The sequence below is a fragment of the Zalophus californianus genome, chromosome 14 (assembly GCF_009762305.2).
Source record: "Zalophus californianus isolate mZalCal1 chromosome 14, mZalCal1.pri.v2, whole genome shotgun sequence".
Taxonomy (NCBI): domain Eukaryota; kingdom Metazoa; phylum Chordata; class Mammalia; order Carnivora; family Otariidae; genus Zalophus; species Zalophus californianus.
The window spans coordinates 7,837,583-7,851,329 of NC_045608.1; the positions used below are offsets into that span (position 1 = coordinate 7,837,583).

Genomic DNA, 13,747 nt, shown 5'->3' on the forward strand with positions numbered 1-13,747 from the left:
TTACAGGGCAGGCTCTGTGCACAGAGCTGGGTATAGAGCACTGAACCAGATGGGAATATTATTCACATCAGCGTGTAAGTTCCATGAGGATTTTGTCTAGTTCAAGGATTGGCAAACTTTCTCTGTAAAGATCTAGAGAATAAGTATTTTGGGCTTTGCCGGCCGTTCAGTCTCCTGTTGGCCACACAGCTCAGCTGGTGTAGTGTGAAAGCAGCGTGTGGCTGGGTGCTAATAAAACTTTATATGTGGGCCCAGAGATTTGAGTTTTGTATCATTTTCATATCACGAAGTAGTCTTCTTTTGATTTTCCCCCCATCCTCCACCACTTAAAAATGTAAAAACTAGGGTGCCTGGGTGGCTCAGTCGGTGAAGCATCTGCCTTCAGCTTAATTATGTCAGGGTCCTGGGATCGAGCCCCATGTTGGGCTCTCTGCTCAGCGGGGAGCCTGCTTCTTCCTTTCCCTCTCCTGCTCCCCCTGCTTGTGCTCTCTTGCTCTCCCTGTCAAACAAAAATAAAACAAAACAACACGTAAAAACCATCCGAAGCTCATGGGCCGTACAAAAACAGGCGCTGTGGGGGGGGGCCAGATTTGCCCACAGGGCTGTCATTTGCTGGCCCCTGTTTGCTTAGTTTGCTCTTTGTTCTTGGAGTACCTTTGAACAAGGTTCTGGTTCTTCTCTTTCTTTCTTTCCTCTGGTTTACACATCTCTTCTACTTTCTTCTCCTTTTTTTAAGTAGGCTTCATGCCCAGCATGGAGCCGCATGTGGGGCTTGAACTCATGCACCTGAGACCAAGACCTGAGCTGAGATCGAGAGTCGGACGCTTACCCGACTGAGCCACCCAGGCGCCCCTGGTTTACACATTTCTAAGTTTCCATGGACCATATATTTGTCATTGAGCTAATGGGGAATTGAGGTCTTTCCTTACCAGATGGCAGGCTTCTCATCCCAGTCATGATGCTTATTTTGTGTCCTGACAGACAGGAGGTGGCAGCTTTCATCATAAATCACCATGAATTTGGCAATCTGCTCTGTGTCTGTCTTCTCCCCTTTCACAGCCCTTCCACTGAACTTTGGTTGTTCCTTCTACATTGGCTGAAGTTCTGGAGCTATTATTCCCATCTTATAGATGGGGAAGAAGCGTCCCCGGAAGGGTTGTGATTTCCTTGAAGGCTTGTTTTTTATTTTGTTTTGTTTTTGTTTTTGAGAGAGAGAAAGAGAGCGAGGTGTGGGGGAAGGGGCAGAGGGAGAGGGAGAGAGAGAATCTTAAGCAGGCTCCATGCCCAGCATAGAGCCCGAAGTGGGGCTCGATCTCATGACCCTGAGATCATGACCCGAGCCGAAATCAAGAGTTGGACGTCCAACCAACTGAGCCACCCAGGCGCCCCACCTTGAAGCTTCGTTAGTTGCTGGTGGTCCCAGGACTAGCACTGAACGTTCCTGTCTCCCAGTCCCGAGGTGGTTTCCTTCTCTCTGGGAAGCAGTGGGAGGCACGCAGATCACTCCTTTTAGTTCAACGGTCGTTCATATGAGAAGTCCTATGTCACATACTGTACAGGACAGCCAACATTCATCCTTTATTTGTTCTGTAAATAGGTACTGAGCTCCCACTCTGTGGCAGGCTCTGTGTAGATACTTGGGGCGAAACAGTGAGCAAGACAGACAGGACTTCTGCCCTGGTGACAGTTACAGAATAGTAGGGAAGAAAGACCACAAAACAGACAAACATATTTAGGAATTGTGATTAGTGCCAAGGAATAATGGGGGGACCCATGCATTTATGCACCAGACACTGGGCCATGGAGTTCCATGAGCATCATCTGATTTAATCCTCACAACTAGCCTCTGAAAGGAGGTGGGTGGATAAAGACACAGAGGTTCAGAGAAGCCCAAGCAATTTTCCTGGCCTCACAGACTGGGGAGGGAGACGACCACACAGCTAATTTTCTGTGGAAATAAGGGCTATCTTATTGCTGTGAATAAACAGAAAGGCCTTGAGGGCCATGCTAAGAGAATCTTCGGTAGGCAGTGGGTAGCATTGAAGGTTTGAAGCAGAGAGAGTGTCCGTGTCAGGTCTCTGTTTTAGAAAGCTCACGCAGGCAGCTCCGTGGAGGATGGATGTGGGGGGGGCCTGGGGACCCTGTAGGAGGTTCTGAAGGTCGTCTTGGACTGGACCAGCGTGGAGGCCATGGTGGTGGAGGGAAACAGATGGATTGGAGAGAGAGTCAGTAAGGAAAACCCACAGGACCAGGTAATAGAGCAGACGTGGCATACGGGTGGGGCGGGTTTTGTTGATGGGGATCCCAAGTGGCGTCTGGCTCCTGAGCCACCAGGAGCCACCAGCGTGTGGATTCTGCCCCTAGGTAGCCGGCGGCTGGTGGATGTGATGGATGTGAACACCCAGAAGGGCACGGAGATGAGCATGTCCCAGTTTGTGCGGTACTACGAGACGCCCGAGGCCCAGCGGGACAAGCTGTACAATGTCATCAGTCTTGAGTTCAGCCACACCAAGCTGGAGCACCTGGTCAAGCGTCCGACTGTGGTAGGGCCCCCCCGGCCGCGGTCCCCTCCCCGACACGTGCCCCCTCCCCTCCTCGCCCGGCTTCTCCTGCTGCCCAGGCTCGAGGCCAGCCCGTGCCAGCCCCAGGGAAGGGCAGGTGGTGAGAGGGGCCCAGCAGAAGGGCACCCCCCAGACAAGAAGTGCTGACGGTGGTCTGGCTTTCAGGTAGATCTGGTGGATTGGGTGGACAACATGTGGCCCCAGCATCTGAAGGAGAAGCAGACAGAAGCCACGAATGCCATCGCCGAGATGAAATACCCGAAAGTGAAGAAGTAAGACTGGCTGGCTAGTGGTGGGAGCTGGGCGGGCAGGGGCGTGGGGCGGGGGTGTCTCACAGCCCTGCGGGCACTGCTAGCAGGTGAGGGATATGGGGGTCCTTGGCATGGGCAGCCTGGCGTCTTGTTGCCTCAGAACGCCGGGGCTCTGCCTTCCCGATCCAGATGGGCCTTCGGCCTCCCTGCTGACTCTCCCCAAGGGATGTGATCGGAGCAGGGAGGAAGAATAACGGGGCCATCTCTGTGTGCATGTGCGTGCTTGCCTTACCTTTATCTCCTCCCGCCAAGGGACAGCACGTCCTGGGAACGGACATCTTCAGAAAGACCAGCTCACTGTGAACACTTTGCTTTTGCCGGGGGATGGGGAGGGGGGTCTGGAGTTCTTTTGCTCCTTGCTGTGGAGACCCAAGGCTTTTCCCAAACAAAGCGCAAGGGCTACTTACTCATCAAACACTCCTTAGACGGTGTCTCCACGCAGCAGGTGGGCTCTGGGCTGGGAAGGTGGCTGCATCTAATTGCAGGGACATCACTACATGTGGACCAGTAAGTCCTGAGACCCGTTGTTTTAACTTGGGCAGAGGCACCTAGGATCCCCTCCACTTTCTAGAATTTCGGTAACAGACCCTTGGGACCCTTGGGACTACCTTAGGGCTCTCACCACCTCAGGCCATCTGTGTTTCCGTCTCTGAAACGGGAAGGAGATGCTGGTTGTCCCGGGCAGGACTGCTGCTCTGGGCTTCCCGGAAGAGTTGGCCCTGCTGGCTCCGAATCCATTAGCATCTCTCTGCTCAGCTCTGCTGCCAGGAGTGCCCCCAGGAGCTTGAAGGCTGTGAGCTTTTCATTCACTCCACCCTTCATTCAGGGTGGAGTGAATGCAGACTCGGTGCCAGGCTGTGTAAGGGAGGCCAGTGTGCTGGCCCTGAGCTTCTCAAGGCTTTGCTTTCAAGCTCTCTCTTTCTTTAATTATTTCTCAGGCATTTTTCCTCCCCTTGAAGCGGAAGCTCCTTACATCCATTGGGTCTGGGCCTACATCAAACACAAAGAGTGGGCTTAAGGTGGAGAGGGTGGGAGGGTTTTCAGTTCTGTTCCTTTCCCATTTGATCGCGGCAACATTTCCGGAGCCCCTGGGATGGGGAAGTAAAAGATGAACCAGCCTTACTTCCTGGAGAGTGTGCCCTAAAACACACGGGATGAGGTGCCACTCTCATCTCAGGTAGAGGGACCCAGGCTCCCGGGAGGGGCGTGGGGAGAGGAGGAATCCTTTCTGGCTGGTGGCCTTGGGAAGTCCTCTTGGAGGGGACATTGGACATGGGCTTTAAAGGATAGAGCAGACAGGAGGGCTGTGGGGAGGGATGGGGGTAGTGAAGTGCCAAGGGCTTTGAAGGACTCGTGAGGGAAGAGCTGAAGGAAAGCGTGTGGGACTCAGAAGATTAGTTAAGGGCAGGTCACCGCTCTCATTGGTTGATTGGGTGAGTGATTCATTCATTCAGCATGTGTATTACACATCTGACTGGTGCTGGGCACCGGGCACACCGTGAGGAGAAATCCAGATCAGAGCTTACAGTCTCTCGGGAGACAGACGTTCATCCAACAATCGGAGAAACAAATGGAAATTTGCAGCCGTGTTAAGGCCACGAGGCAGAGATCCACGGTGCTGGAGGAGCGTGTACCAGGGTGCTCGTCACGGAGGGCAGGGCAGGTGTCCCCAAGACGGGGTCTGAAGAGAGAGGGGTTACTTAGGAGAAGAGCCCCGGGAAGCTTTCCTGGCTGCGTGCGGAGAGCCTGGTGGGATGGTTAGGAAGGGCAGGGAGAGGGGCGGCAGGTAGGCCTGCTGAAGGAAGGTGAGGCTGGACTAGAGCAAGGGAAGGGGGCAGTGGGTGCAGGATGGTGGGTGAGCCAGGCTGGTCAGGGCCCCATGTGCCATAGTGAAGGGTCTGTGTTTCTCCTAAGAGCGGTCGGAAACCTCTGTGAGGTTTTTTTTTTTTTTTTTTAAGATTTTATTTATTTGACAGAGAAAGCAAGGGAGGGAGAGAGCACAAGTAGGGGGAGTAGGAGAGGGAGAGGGAGAAGCCAGATCCTCGCTGAGCAGGGAGCCCGATGTGGGACTCCATCCCAGGCCCCCGGGGTCATGACCTGAGCCGAAGGCAGATGCTCAACTGACTGAGCCACCCAGGCGCCCCGAGATCCTTTTTTTAAGATTCATTTATTTATTTGAGAGAGCGAATGAGCACGCTCGAGCGGGGGGAGGAGGGGCAGAGGGAGAGAGGGAATCTCAAGTAGACTCCCTGCTGAGCACGGAGCCTAATGCGGGGCTTGATCGCATGACCCTGAGATCACCACCAGAGCGAAATCAAAAGTCGGTTGCTCAACTGACTGAGCCACCCAGGAGCCTGTCTCCATGAGAGTTTAAGCAGAGAGGGATGTGTTCAGATTTGCTTTCTGCAAGTTCTGCTGAGCTGGGAGTGGAGTGGTGCATCATCTCTATGAAGGCAAATGATGGGGCAGGAGGGAGCTGGGGACAAATGGCACATGTATCTAGGAAGGTAAAATAGCGCTGGGGGACATCGATTTCAGTTACTTTGCCTCCTTCAGGTGTTTGGTATATTCTTTGCTTTACTGGAAAATTCCTCTAAATAGTTTAATTCTGTTAATACATTGAGAATCTTATCTAATTACGAAAAAAAGTTCACATACAATTTTCTAGAACCCCATGCTTCAACACATTGGTTGGATTGTGTGGCAAATACATTTACAAACCCCGTCAGTGCCGTCGGAACTTGTTATAGGATTTGAACCTTGTTAGGAAGGAAGTTGTCACCTTGGAAATAGTCTGTTGGTTTGGCTGAAAAGAATGCTGATTTCAGTTAATCAGCAAGGTAAAAATCCCACAGTGATGAAGTCCTCTGGGACTGTAGAGTGGTTCTGTGGAATTTAATTAAAATGACACTGTTTCTAGAAGTCAGAGCTTCCATGTTGGTGGGCCACCTGAACTGAGGTTCCAGGAGGGAGGAGAGGAGTGTCACAGACCCAGTGTTGCTTTCTCTCTTGGCTCCAGGATTTGTGCAGTTTGATCATGGCGAGGGGTTCAGAATTTTAATGGGTTTTGGTTGAGCTACTTAAGGCTAGGCGTGCTAACATTTGTCAAGGGGGTAGCTGTAACTTTGTGGGAGACAAAAGATGTAAAGGTTACATTAGTGTATTAGTTATCTGTTGCTGCCTTTACTAAGTGCCCATAAATGCAAGACCCTATTCTGAGTAGTTGGTAGGTTATGGTGACTAAAGCGAAGTCCCCATGCTCCAGGGGGCTTATGTTCACGTGGGGAAAAGAGATGGGCAAGCAAACAAGGGAATCATAATTAAGGAGGTGATAAGTGTTGGGAGGAAACATAAAGCAAGATGGGGGGGCGGCGCCTGGCTGACTCAGTTGGGGAAACATGCGTCTCTTGATCTTGGGGTAGTGAGTTCGAGCCCTGTGTTGGGTGTAGAGATTACTTAAAAAAAAAAAAAAGGCAAGATAAAGGGAAAAGAGAATGAATATCAGCTACCCTGGGCACTTCTGCTGTTGCCTTCTCTCCATCTCTATCCTGCAGGAATGTTTTGGCTGTCCAGAATTATTTGTCTTGGGAAATTCCTTATAATCGGATAAAGATAAACAGTGACAACTATTTGGGAGTACTCCTGTATTAGTTGTTTATTGATGCATAACATTACCCTAAAACTTCATAGCTTAAAAAAACAAAAAAAAAAACAAAAAACGAAACCTTGGCAGCTTAAAGCAACAAAATTGCCTCCCAGTTTCTGTAGGTCAGGAATCTGGGAGTGGCCTACCTGGCTACTTCTGGCTCAGAGTCGCTCTGGAGCTTGTCTCAAGACTTAGGCCTGGGCTGCAGTTACATGAAGGCTTGACTGGGGCTGGAGGGCCCATTTCCAAGATGGTGTGCTCTCTGTTCTTCACCACATGGGCCTCTCCATAGGGTTGCTTGAGCGTCCTTGTGACATGGCAGCTGGTTCCCCCCACCCCACCACTCCACAAATGGTTAGAGAGAGAGCAAGGAAAAAGCCACAGTGCCTATGATGACCCAGTTTTGAAAGTCACATGCTGTTTCCTTTGCCATATTCTTTTAATTAAAAGTGAGGCACTTGGTTCAGTGCACACTCAAGAGGAGGGGAGTTTGGCTTTATCTCTGAAAGGGGGGAGTCTCAAAGGCTTCCATGGACATGTTTTAAATCCTCTTTAAATGTCATGGGTCTATGACATGGGCATACCTTCTCACTTAGCACGTTGGTTATTATAATGCATTCCAGAAGGAAATTAGCAAGTCTTTTCTATCCTCACGGGTTGCTTACAGAAATGAGGCTTGAGGCTTAATGGAGACAAGCTGTGAACTGACGGGCGGGGAAAGGAAGGGGACCCCACATAAAGCTTATGTTTGGCCCCCAAATAATTGGGAGTCAACTGCATTTTTCTCCCTGTACTTTCTGGGGGTGGCAGGAAGAACTGGGAAAAATTGGGGGGTGCAAAGCTGAAATCCAGACAGGATGAAAATGGGTGCTGGGATGAGCAAGTTTCAAGGCTGCCCCTGGCGGTCTCTGGTGGCCACAGGGCGTCTTTCATCTCCTCTTAGGGACTCAGTTTTCCCTTCTACAAAGTCGGGATCCTGTCATCCCTCTCCCACCTCCCAACCATGCTGTAGGGAAATGGAGTCTTATAGTGGATGTGAGATGTGGGTGGGATGTTTGTCTGTGCGGCCTCATGTAGATACAGGGTCTCCAAGTGCCATTGGCTTTTCAGTCCGTTCTCCCTCACATTTGCATTGGGCTTTTTTTTTTTTTTTTTTTTTTTTGAGAGAGAGAGAGAACACAAGTGGTGGGGAGGGAAGGGGCAGAGGGAGAGGGAGAAGCAGACTCCCCGCCGAGCACGGAGCCCTATGAGGGGCTCAATCCCAGGACGCTGGGATCATGACCTGAGCCAAAGGCAGATGCTTAACCGACTGAGCCATCCAGGCGCCCCTGCATTGGGCTTTTATGTCAACAACACTTACTTACTTTCAGCTCTCCCCAACCATGTTTGCTGGTGCTAGAAATGATCATGCCTGTGTGATATATCACACTGGGACACGGACCTAGAGAGGCTGCTGATGTCACACAGGGACGATGCTGTGGGCCAGGCAGCACACCCCAGGCCTCTGGATTCCTGGCTTTTCCTGTCTACCTCTCTACCTTTACAAGAGGAACAAAGAAACCCAGCCTTTTTTGTGCTGCCATGTATAGACACAGACACTGCTAGACACCGAACACACACATCTCAGCGGGCTTGGAAGTAGGTGTTACTCTCCTCATTTTATAGACAAGGACACTGCAGTCAATGCGGGTAACAGGTGTAGCAGTAGGGGCTGCTGTGGCTGTGGATAATTTCAAAATTTCTGCTTTTAAAAAAAAGGAAAAAAGAAAAGAACAACCCAGTGCTGGCCGAACCAAGCACACCTAGGGCCTGGTTTGACCCCTGAGGGCCATCAGTTAGAGGCCCCCGACGAGCTCGCCAAATGGGGATGCTGAGTTCCAGGAGGGGGAGGGATTTCGTCCAATGTCACAGTTGATCAGAGTAATTATAGGGCTGTATGGCTGGGTGCTATACTTAACACAGATGAATCTGTTGTGATCCCTGCTGGGGCTGGAGCTGAGGCATTTGTGACCAGAAAAGTAATAATTTTCCCATGTGGACAGTCCCGTCCAGCTGTCAGGGTCTTCTCTTAGCTCATTTAACTCCATCTATATTTTGTGTGTGTCAGGAACCTTGCTCAAGGGGCACCTGGGTGGCTCAGTTGGTTAAGCGTCCGACTATTGATTTCTGCTCAGGTCATGATCTCAGGGTCATGAGATCGAGCCTCTCGTTGGCTCGGTGCTGGGCACGGAGCCTGCTTGGGATTCCCTCTCTGCCTCTCCCTCGGGTCCCTCCCACTCTCCCCCGCCCCCAAATGCCTTAAAAACCTTGCTCAAGAACACCCACCAGATGACTGGTGCTCAAATCCAAGATGGGAGATGTTTCTGTAATTATAATTTTTTCTTGTAAATAGGCAGAACATACATACGGTGAAAAAAATCAGCCAGTTCCAAAAAGTTCACAGTGTAATCTCATAGCAGGGCCATTAGAGAGGTACTAATGGGGCCGTCCTGTAAATGACACAGGGAAGCAGCACTCTGACCCAGGGCACTGACCACCTTGAAATGGCTTCAATGTTCACTTCCCTAAAATGGGGATTCTAGTGGTTTTTTTTTTTTTTAAAGATTTATTTATTTATTTATTTGAGAGAAAGAATGAGAGAGAGAGAGAGAGAGAGAGAGCACATGAGAGGGGGGAGGGTCAGAGGGAGAAGCAGACCCCCAGCCGAGCAGGGAGCCCGATGCGGGACTCGATCCTGGGACTCCAGGATCATGACCTGAGCCGAAGGCAGTCGCTTAACCAACTGAGCCGCCCAGGCGCCCTATAGTGTTGTTTTAAAGGTGAAATGATATCATGCATAGAAACAGCTATTATTATTAGCACTTGATAATTAGAGCCTATTAGTTAATATTGGTGGATAGCCCCAGTGGATGGGGTTTGGCAAAGAATGGAGAAGCCTGATTTCTGCCCCTACAGAGGCTATACCACTGTCTCCTGCCCCCTTGCGGTTTAGGGGAAGGGTGTGGGGACAGAATGGGAGGAGGGCTGTGGCCCTGGTGAGCATGCCCTGGAGGGTGGGACTTCTGATTTGAGCTGGACCATCTCCTGCAGCCGGAAGTCAGAGGTTGAGTTTGGCTGCAACCTGCAGACATTGCTTCTCTGAGAGTCTTGGGATTTGCCGGGTTGACGTGGGAGAAGGGCTGAGAAACTCTGAGCCAGGCTGCTTGGGTAAGCACCATCACTGACTAAAGTAGTGAACTGGGTGAGTCACGACCTCCGAACCTCTGCTTTCTCATCTGTAAAACGGGGACAATCCTGGGAGTGACCTCAGGGGGGTGTGAAAATTGGATTAAACACAATCTCATAGTTCCAGGCACTGTGTTAACATGTATGTATCTCAGTGAACTCCCACAGTAATTCTGTGATGTAGGGTCACACAGCTAGTAAGGGGGCAGGTAGGGGAAGGGGCAGCGAAGGAGCACCTGAGAATGCAGAGTTGAACTTCAGGTCACCTCCCTGCCATAAGGATGAGAACACCCGTTCAGGGAGGGGAAGTAAGTTGCCCAAGGTCACACAGATAGTCTGTATTAGGGCCAGAGCAGCATCCCTTGTCTCCGAGCTGCCATACCTGGGATCTGACACTCTCTCCAAACCCTAGCCGTGCCCTGATGGACACATTAACGGAAGGTGGCTTTGCTGGGCCGTCACCTCCAGTAGCAGGACGGCGCCCACACTCCCCGAAAACGGGGGCGCGGGTGTTCCTGAGCGTCCGCCTGTAGAGCTACCCTCGTGCCCCCACCCAGCCGGGACGAAGGGGCGGCCGTGGGCGGCGGCGGCGTCCCCTGGCGCTGGCCGGCAAGCTTCCCTGTCGCCGCCGCGGCCTCCCTCCTTCCTGGCGGCCGCCGCGCCGCGCGGGTGTGCAGTTTCAGCGCGGGGATGAGCGCAGGCTGCGCCTGGCTCCCCGAGGAAGGAAGGAAGAGAGAGAGGGCTGCAGGGTCCTCGTCCAGGGTCTGGCAGCGCCGTGGAGGGGGCTCGGCTCCGGTCGCCGGGGCTGGGCGCGCGTCGATCCTGCGCTGCCGAAGGGGACGCCCGGGAGCCGCGCCGCCGCCGCCGCCGCCGCCGAGGGTAACCGCGGGCGCGCCGGGCGGGGCCGGGCGGGCGTTCCTGCGCTGCGCCCCGAGGGCCCGGGGCTGCCCGGGAGCCCCCGCTCCTACGGGGCGCGCCCGGGCCGGGTGTGGGTCGCCTCCTAACCTCGGGCTGCGCAGCCGGCGTCGCGGAGCAGCTCTTTGTGTCTCCCGGGGCTGCGTGTAAGTGTGTATAGTGTGTGTGCGCGCGCGCTCGGCGCCTTCAGCCCCGTCACCCGGTGCCAGCTCTCCCCAGGTTACCCCCCGCCAAGACCTTTGCCCCAGGGGATGCTGCCTGAGCTGCCGGGGGAGTTTCCCTAAGTTGGAGGGAAAAGGACGGGGTGGGGTCGCCCCGCTTCCCCAGATCCCAGGCAGCGCCCCAAAGTTGGTGCTGCAGGTGCAGCGCCCCCTCCTACCACGCTCCTCCCCAGCCAGCCCGGGCCTTGGGAGGCGGGAACCCCCCCAAAGGCTTAGTTCGGGGGCTCCTGATTCTCATCCCCCAACTTGGAGGGTGCACTCCTGCACGGAAGTCACCGGGCGGTGGGTGGGGGGTGTCGAGGGGCGCGGCTTTCCGGGCAAGGGGCAGCCGAGGCGGAAGCCAGGCTGGCTGGCCGGCGGAGAGAGCTTAGCGGCCGTGGCACCGAGCCGGGGTGCCCATGTGACTGCGGTGTGCTTTGGAAGAGGAAGCTGTAGAGGTCAGTGCAAAGGCGTCACGCCAGAGCGAGCGGGAGCAGGAGTGAGGGGGGAGACCCGGAATGAGCGCGGGGCGGGCGGGAGGGCGGGGGTGGCGGCTGCAGGGGCCCGGACAAAGCCTCCCTGTCACAGCCACCCTGGCCGCCCCGACGCATGCAATTGCCCCGCGGGAGGGGCGGCCGGGCCTGGCGGCCAGGAAATGAGGGACAGGGGAGGAGGGGCCTCTCTAGGAGAGGCGGGGCTGGAAGTGGCGCCCCCAAGCTCCGAAGGGCCTCAGAGGATGCTGGAGGGTGACTGGGAGGGCAGATCAGACGCAAGCACAACTTGGAGAACTTTCCTTGTACATAGCTGCCGCAGCTCCTAGGATTACGTCCACGAGTCCTGGGGAGGTTGGGGCTGGGGGCAGGAGGTTGGGGGGTGGTGACCAGTGTGGTCAGGCCAGCCTGGGGCCTGGTGCCCAAGAGCCAAGCTCCTCTCCTCTTTGCTGTGGGCACCTGGGTGGTTACCCAGCTGCAGACTGAAGGAAACACACTCGCTCCACCCCACAAACACTTAAATTGTTTTCCCTAGGCTGTTTTCTGCTGAGGCCTGAAGGGGGTGGAAACCAAGGTTAGATTAAAAAAAGAAAAGAAAAAAAAAATCCAGACGAAAAGGTGGATTTAGGAAAATGAGGACTAATATTTTGAAGTGGTGCTTCCACAGGAGGCCGGTGTGGTCCGTGGGGGTGGGGTGGGTCAGGGTTTCACCCCCACTCCTCACCCCTGTTCCTTGTAGAGAAGAGGGTCCCTCGGGTCTTCAGAGTAGGGACCTGGCTGGGCGTGTGGGGCGGAGGCGGGAGGGTGCGGAGCCCGAGCCCGAGCCCGAGCTGGGACTTTAACAACCCCAGCGTCAGCCCCACAGCCCGCGCCTGTCTTCGTGACAGGGCTGCGTCCTGTGCTGTCAACTACACCCCTCCGATGGGGTTGCTAGGCAGCGGGGCTCTGATGTGGGGGAAGGCCTTCTGATTTGTCAGCCTCCTGCAGACACATGGTTAAGGCTCCTTCCAGCCTATCCGGAGGAGGGACGCGGGGCACGCTGCCTGCATACTGCCGAGCCCCGGGTCCACCTGAATGTGAGGTGCAAAAGGCAGCTAGAGGGAGGGGGCACCTGGAGCCCACCAGCCTCCTAACCAGCTCAGCCCCACGCCCCCCATTATCTCCACTGGGGCTTGCTGCTGGCTCCTCCCTGTCTGTCCCTACCCCATTCCTTCCCTCTTCCCCAAACCATGGAAAAGCAAAGTGCAGCGGGGAAAAGAGGTCAGTGGGGTAAGCATGTGTGCGTGGGCCTCTGGAGGTGCCAAGGTGCATGAGCATGAGCCGTGGGGAGGCTGCCCCATCCGTGCTGCCGGTAGCTCTTGTGGGAAGGGGTGGGAGGGAAAGAGGGGGCCCTGGCATCGCTGTCTGCCAGGCCTGGACTTGGAAGCCTGCTCTATCGGGCACCCCCCCCTTAAGCTCTGCCCACCCCCAGGACAGCAGCATGTCAAGGGAGGAGGGAGGAGACTGGTGAGTTCCTGTAAGGAAGGGTGGGTTATCTGACTGCTGTGAGAGCTCAGAAGGGGGGCTGCTGGTGACTTCCTTCTCCTGAATGCACCTCCTTCCCCCAAGCCTTTGAGGCCCAGGTTCTCCCCTCTGCCTGTCTACCACCCCACCCCCAGCATCGCCTCTTAATCCCTTTACTTTTTTTTTAGCAGTTATATGGAGATGGAATTCACATACCATTCATTCATTTAAAGTGTACAATTCAGTGGTTCTGTATGTTTACAGAGTTGTGCATTCACAGTCAAATTCAGAACATTTTTATCACCCCAAAATGAAACTCTGTCCCCATTAGCAGTCACTCCCCATCCCTGTCCCCCACCCCCACCCTCAGGCCACCCCTCATCTATCTCTGTCTCTGTAGGTTTGCCTACTTGGGCCATTCCATATCCGTGGAATCCTACACGGTGATCTTTTGTGGCTGGTACCCCTGTACTTGGAGCTTCATCGCTCACTTCTCAGTCAGTTGCAATTTGTCTTGCTATTTCACTTTTCCTGTGCACTGCTCCGTTAAGAACGTCCCATCCTGAAGGGCAGGGGGCTGATGCTTTCTGACACATTTCTCTAAGTGCCCTGCCTAGCTCTGGGCTGGACCGTCATTTGGCTCTCTGTAAACGCTTGTTGAGTGAATGAAGAGATGAATGGGGAGTGGTAATTGGCAAGCTTTGCAGGTGGCTTACAGTGGAATTCCAGGGGCCCAGCTGCTGCAGAGGGGACTGGCATCTTGGGAGAGCTGCAGGGACAGGCGCTGGGAGGGAGCAGAAAGGAAGCCTGCCTCCCTGGGGTGGGAGTGGGGGTGGGGCAAGAGCAGAAGCCGTCTGTGAGGAAGGAACGAAGTGGCCTGTGGGTTGCCAGCTCT

General features: G+C 54.2%; 1 protein-coding gene across 12 annotated transcripts in view; it reads left to right on the forward strand.

The window, feature by feature from the left end:
* The window catches only part of KDM2B (lysine demethylase 2B), a 118,425-nt gene that overhangs the window by 26,500 nt on the left and 78,178 nt on the right, over positions 1-13,747 (forward strand). For 6 of the 12 annotated variants that reach the window (XM_027576109.1, XM_027576111.1, XM_027576106.1 and 3 more), the window contains exons 5-6: positions 2,365-2,543; positions 2,727-2,833. In XM_027576109.1, coding sequence (XP_027431910.1) covers positions 2,365-2,543; positions 2,727-2,833 — 286 coding nt within the window. Of the gene's footprint in view, positions 1-2,364; positions 2,544-2,726; positions 2,834-9,626; positions 9,760-10,401; positions 10,623-10,693; positions 10,805-11,235; positions 11,317-12,444; positions 12,610-13,747 lie in introns of those variants that run through there. The other 6 variants (XM_027576115.1, XM_027576113.1, XM_027576112.1 and 3 more) reach the window with 6 other exon arrangements.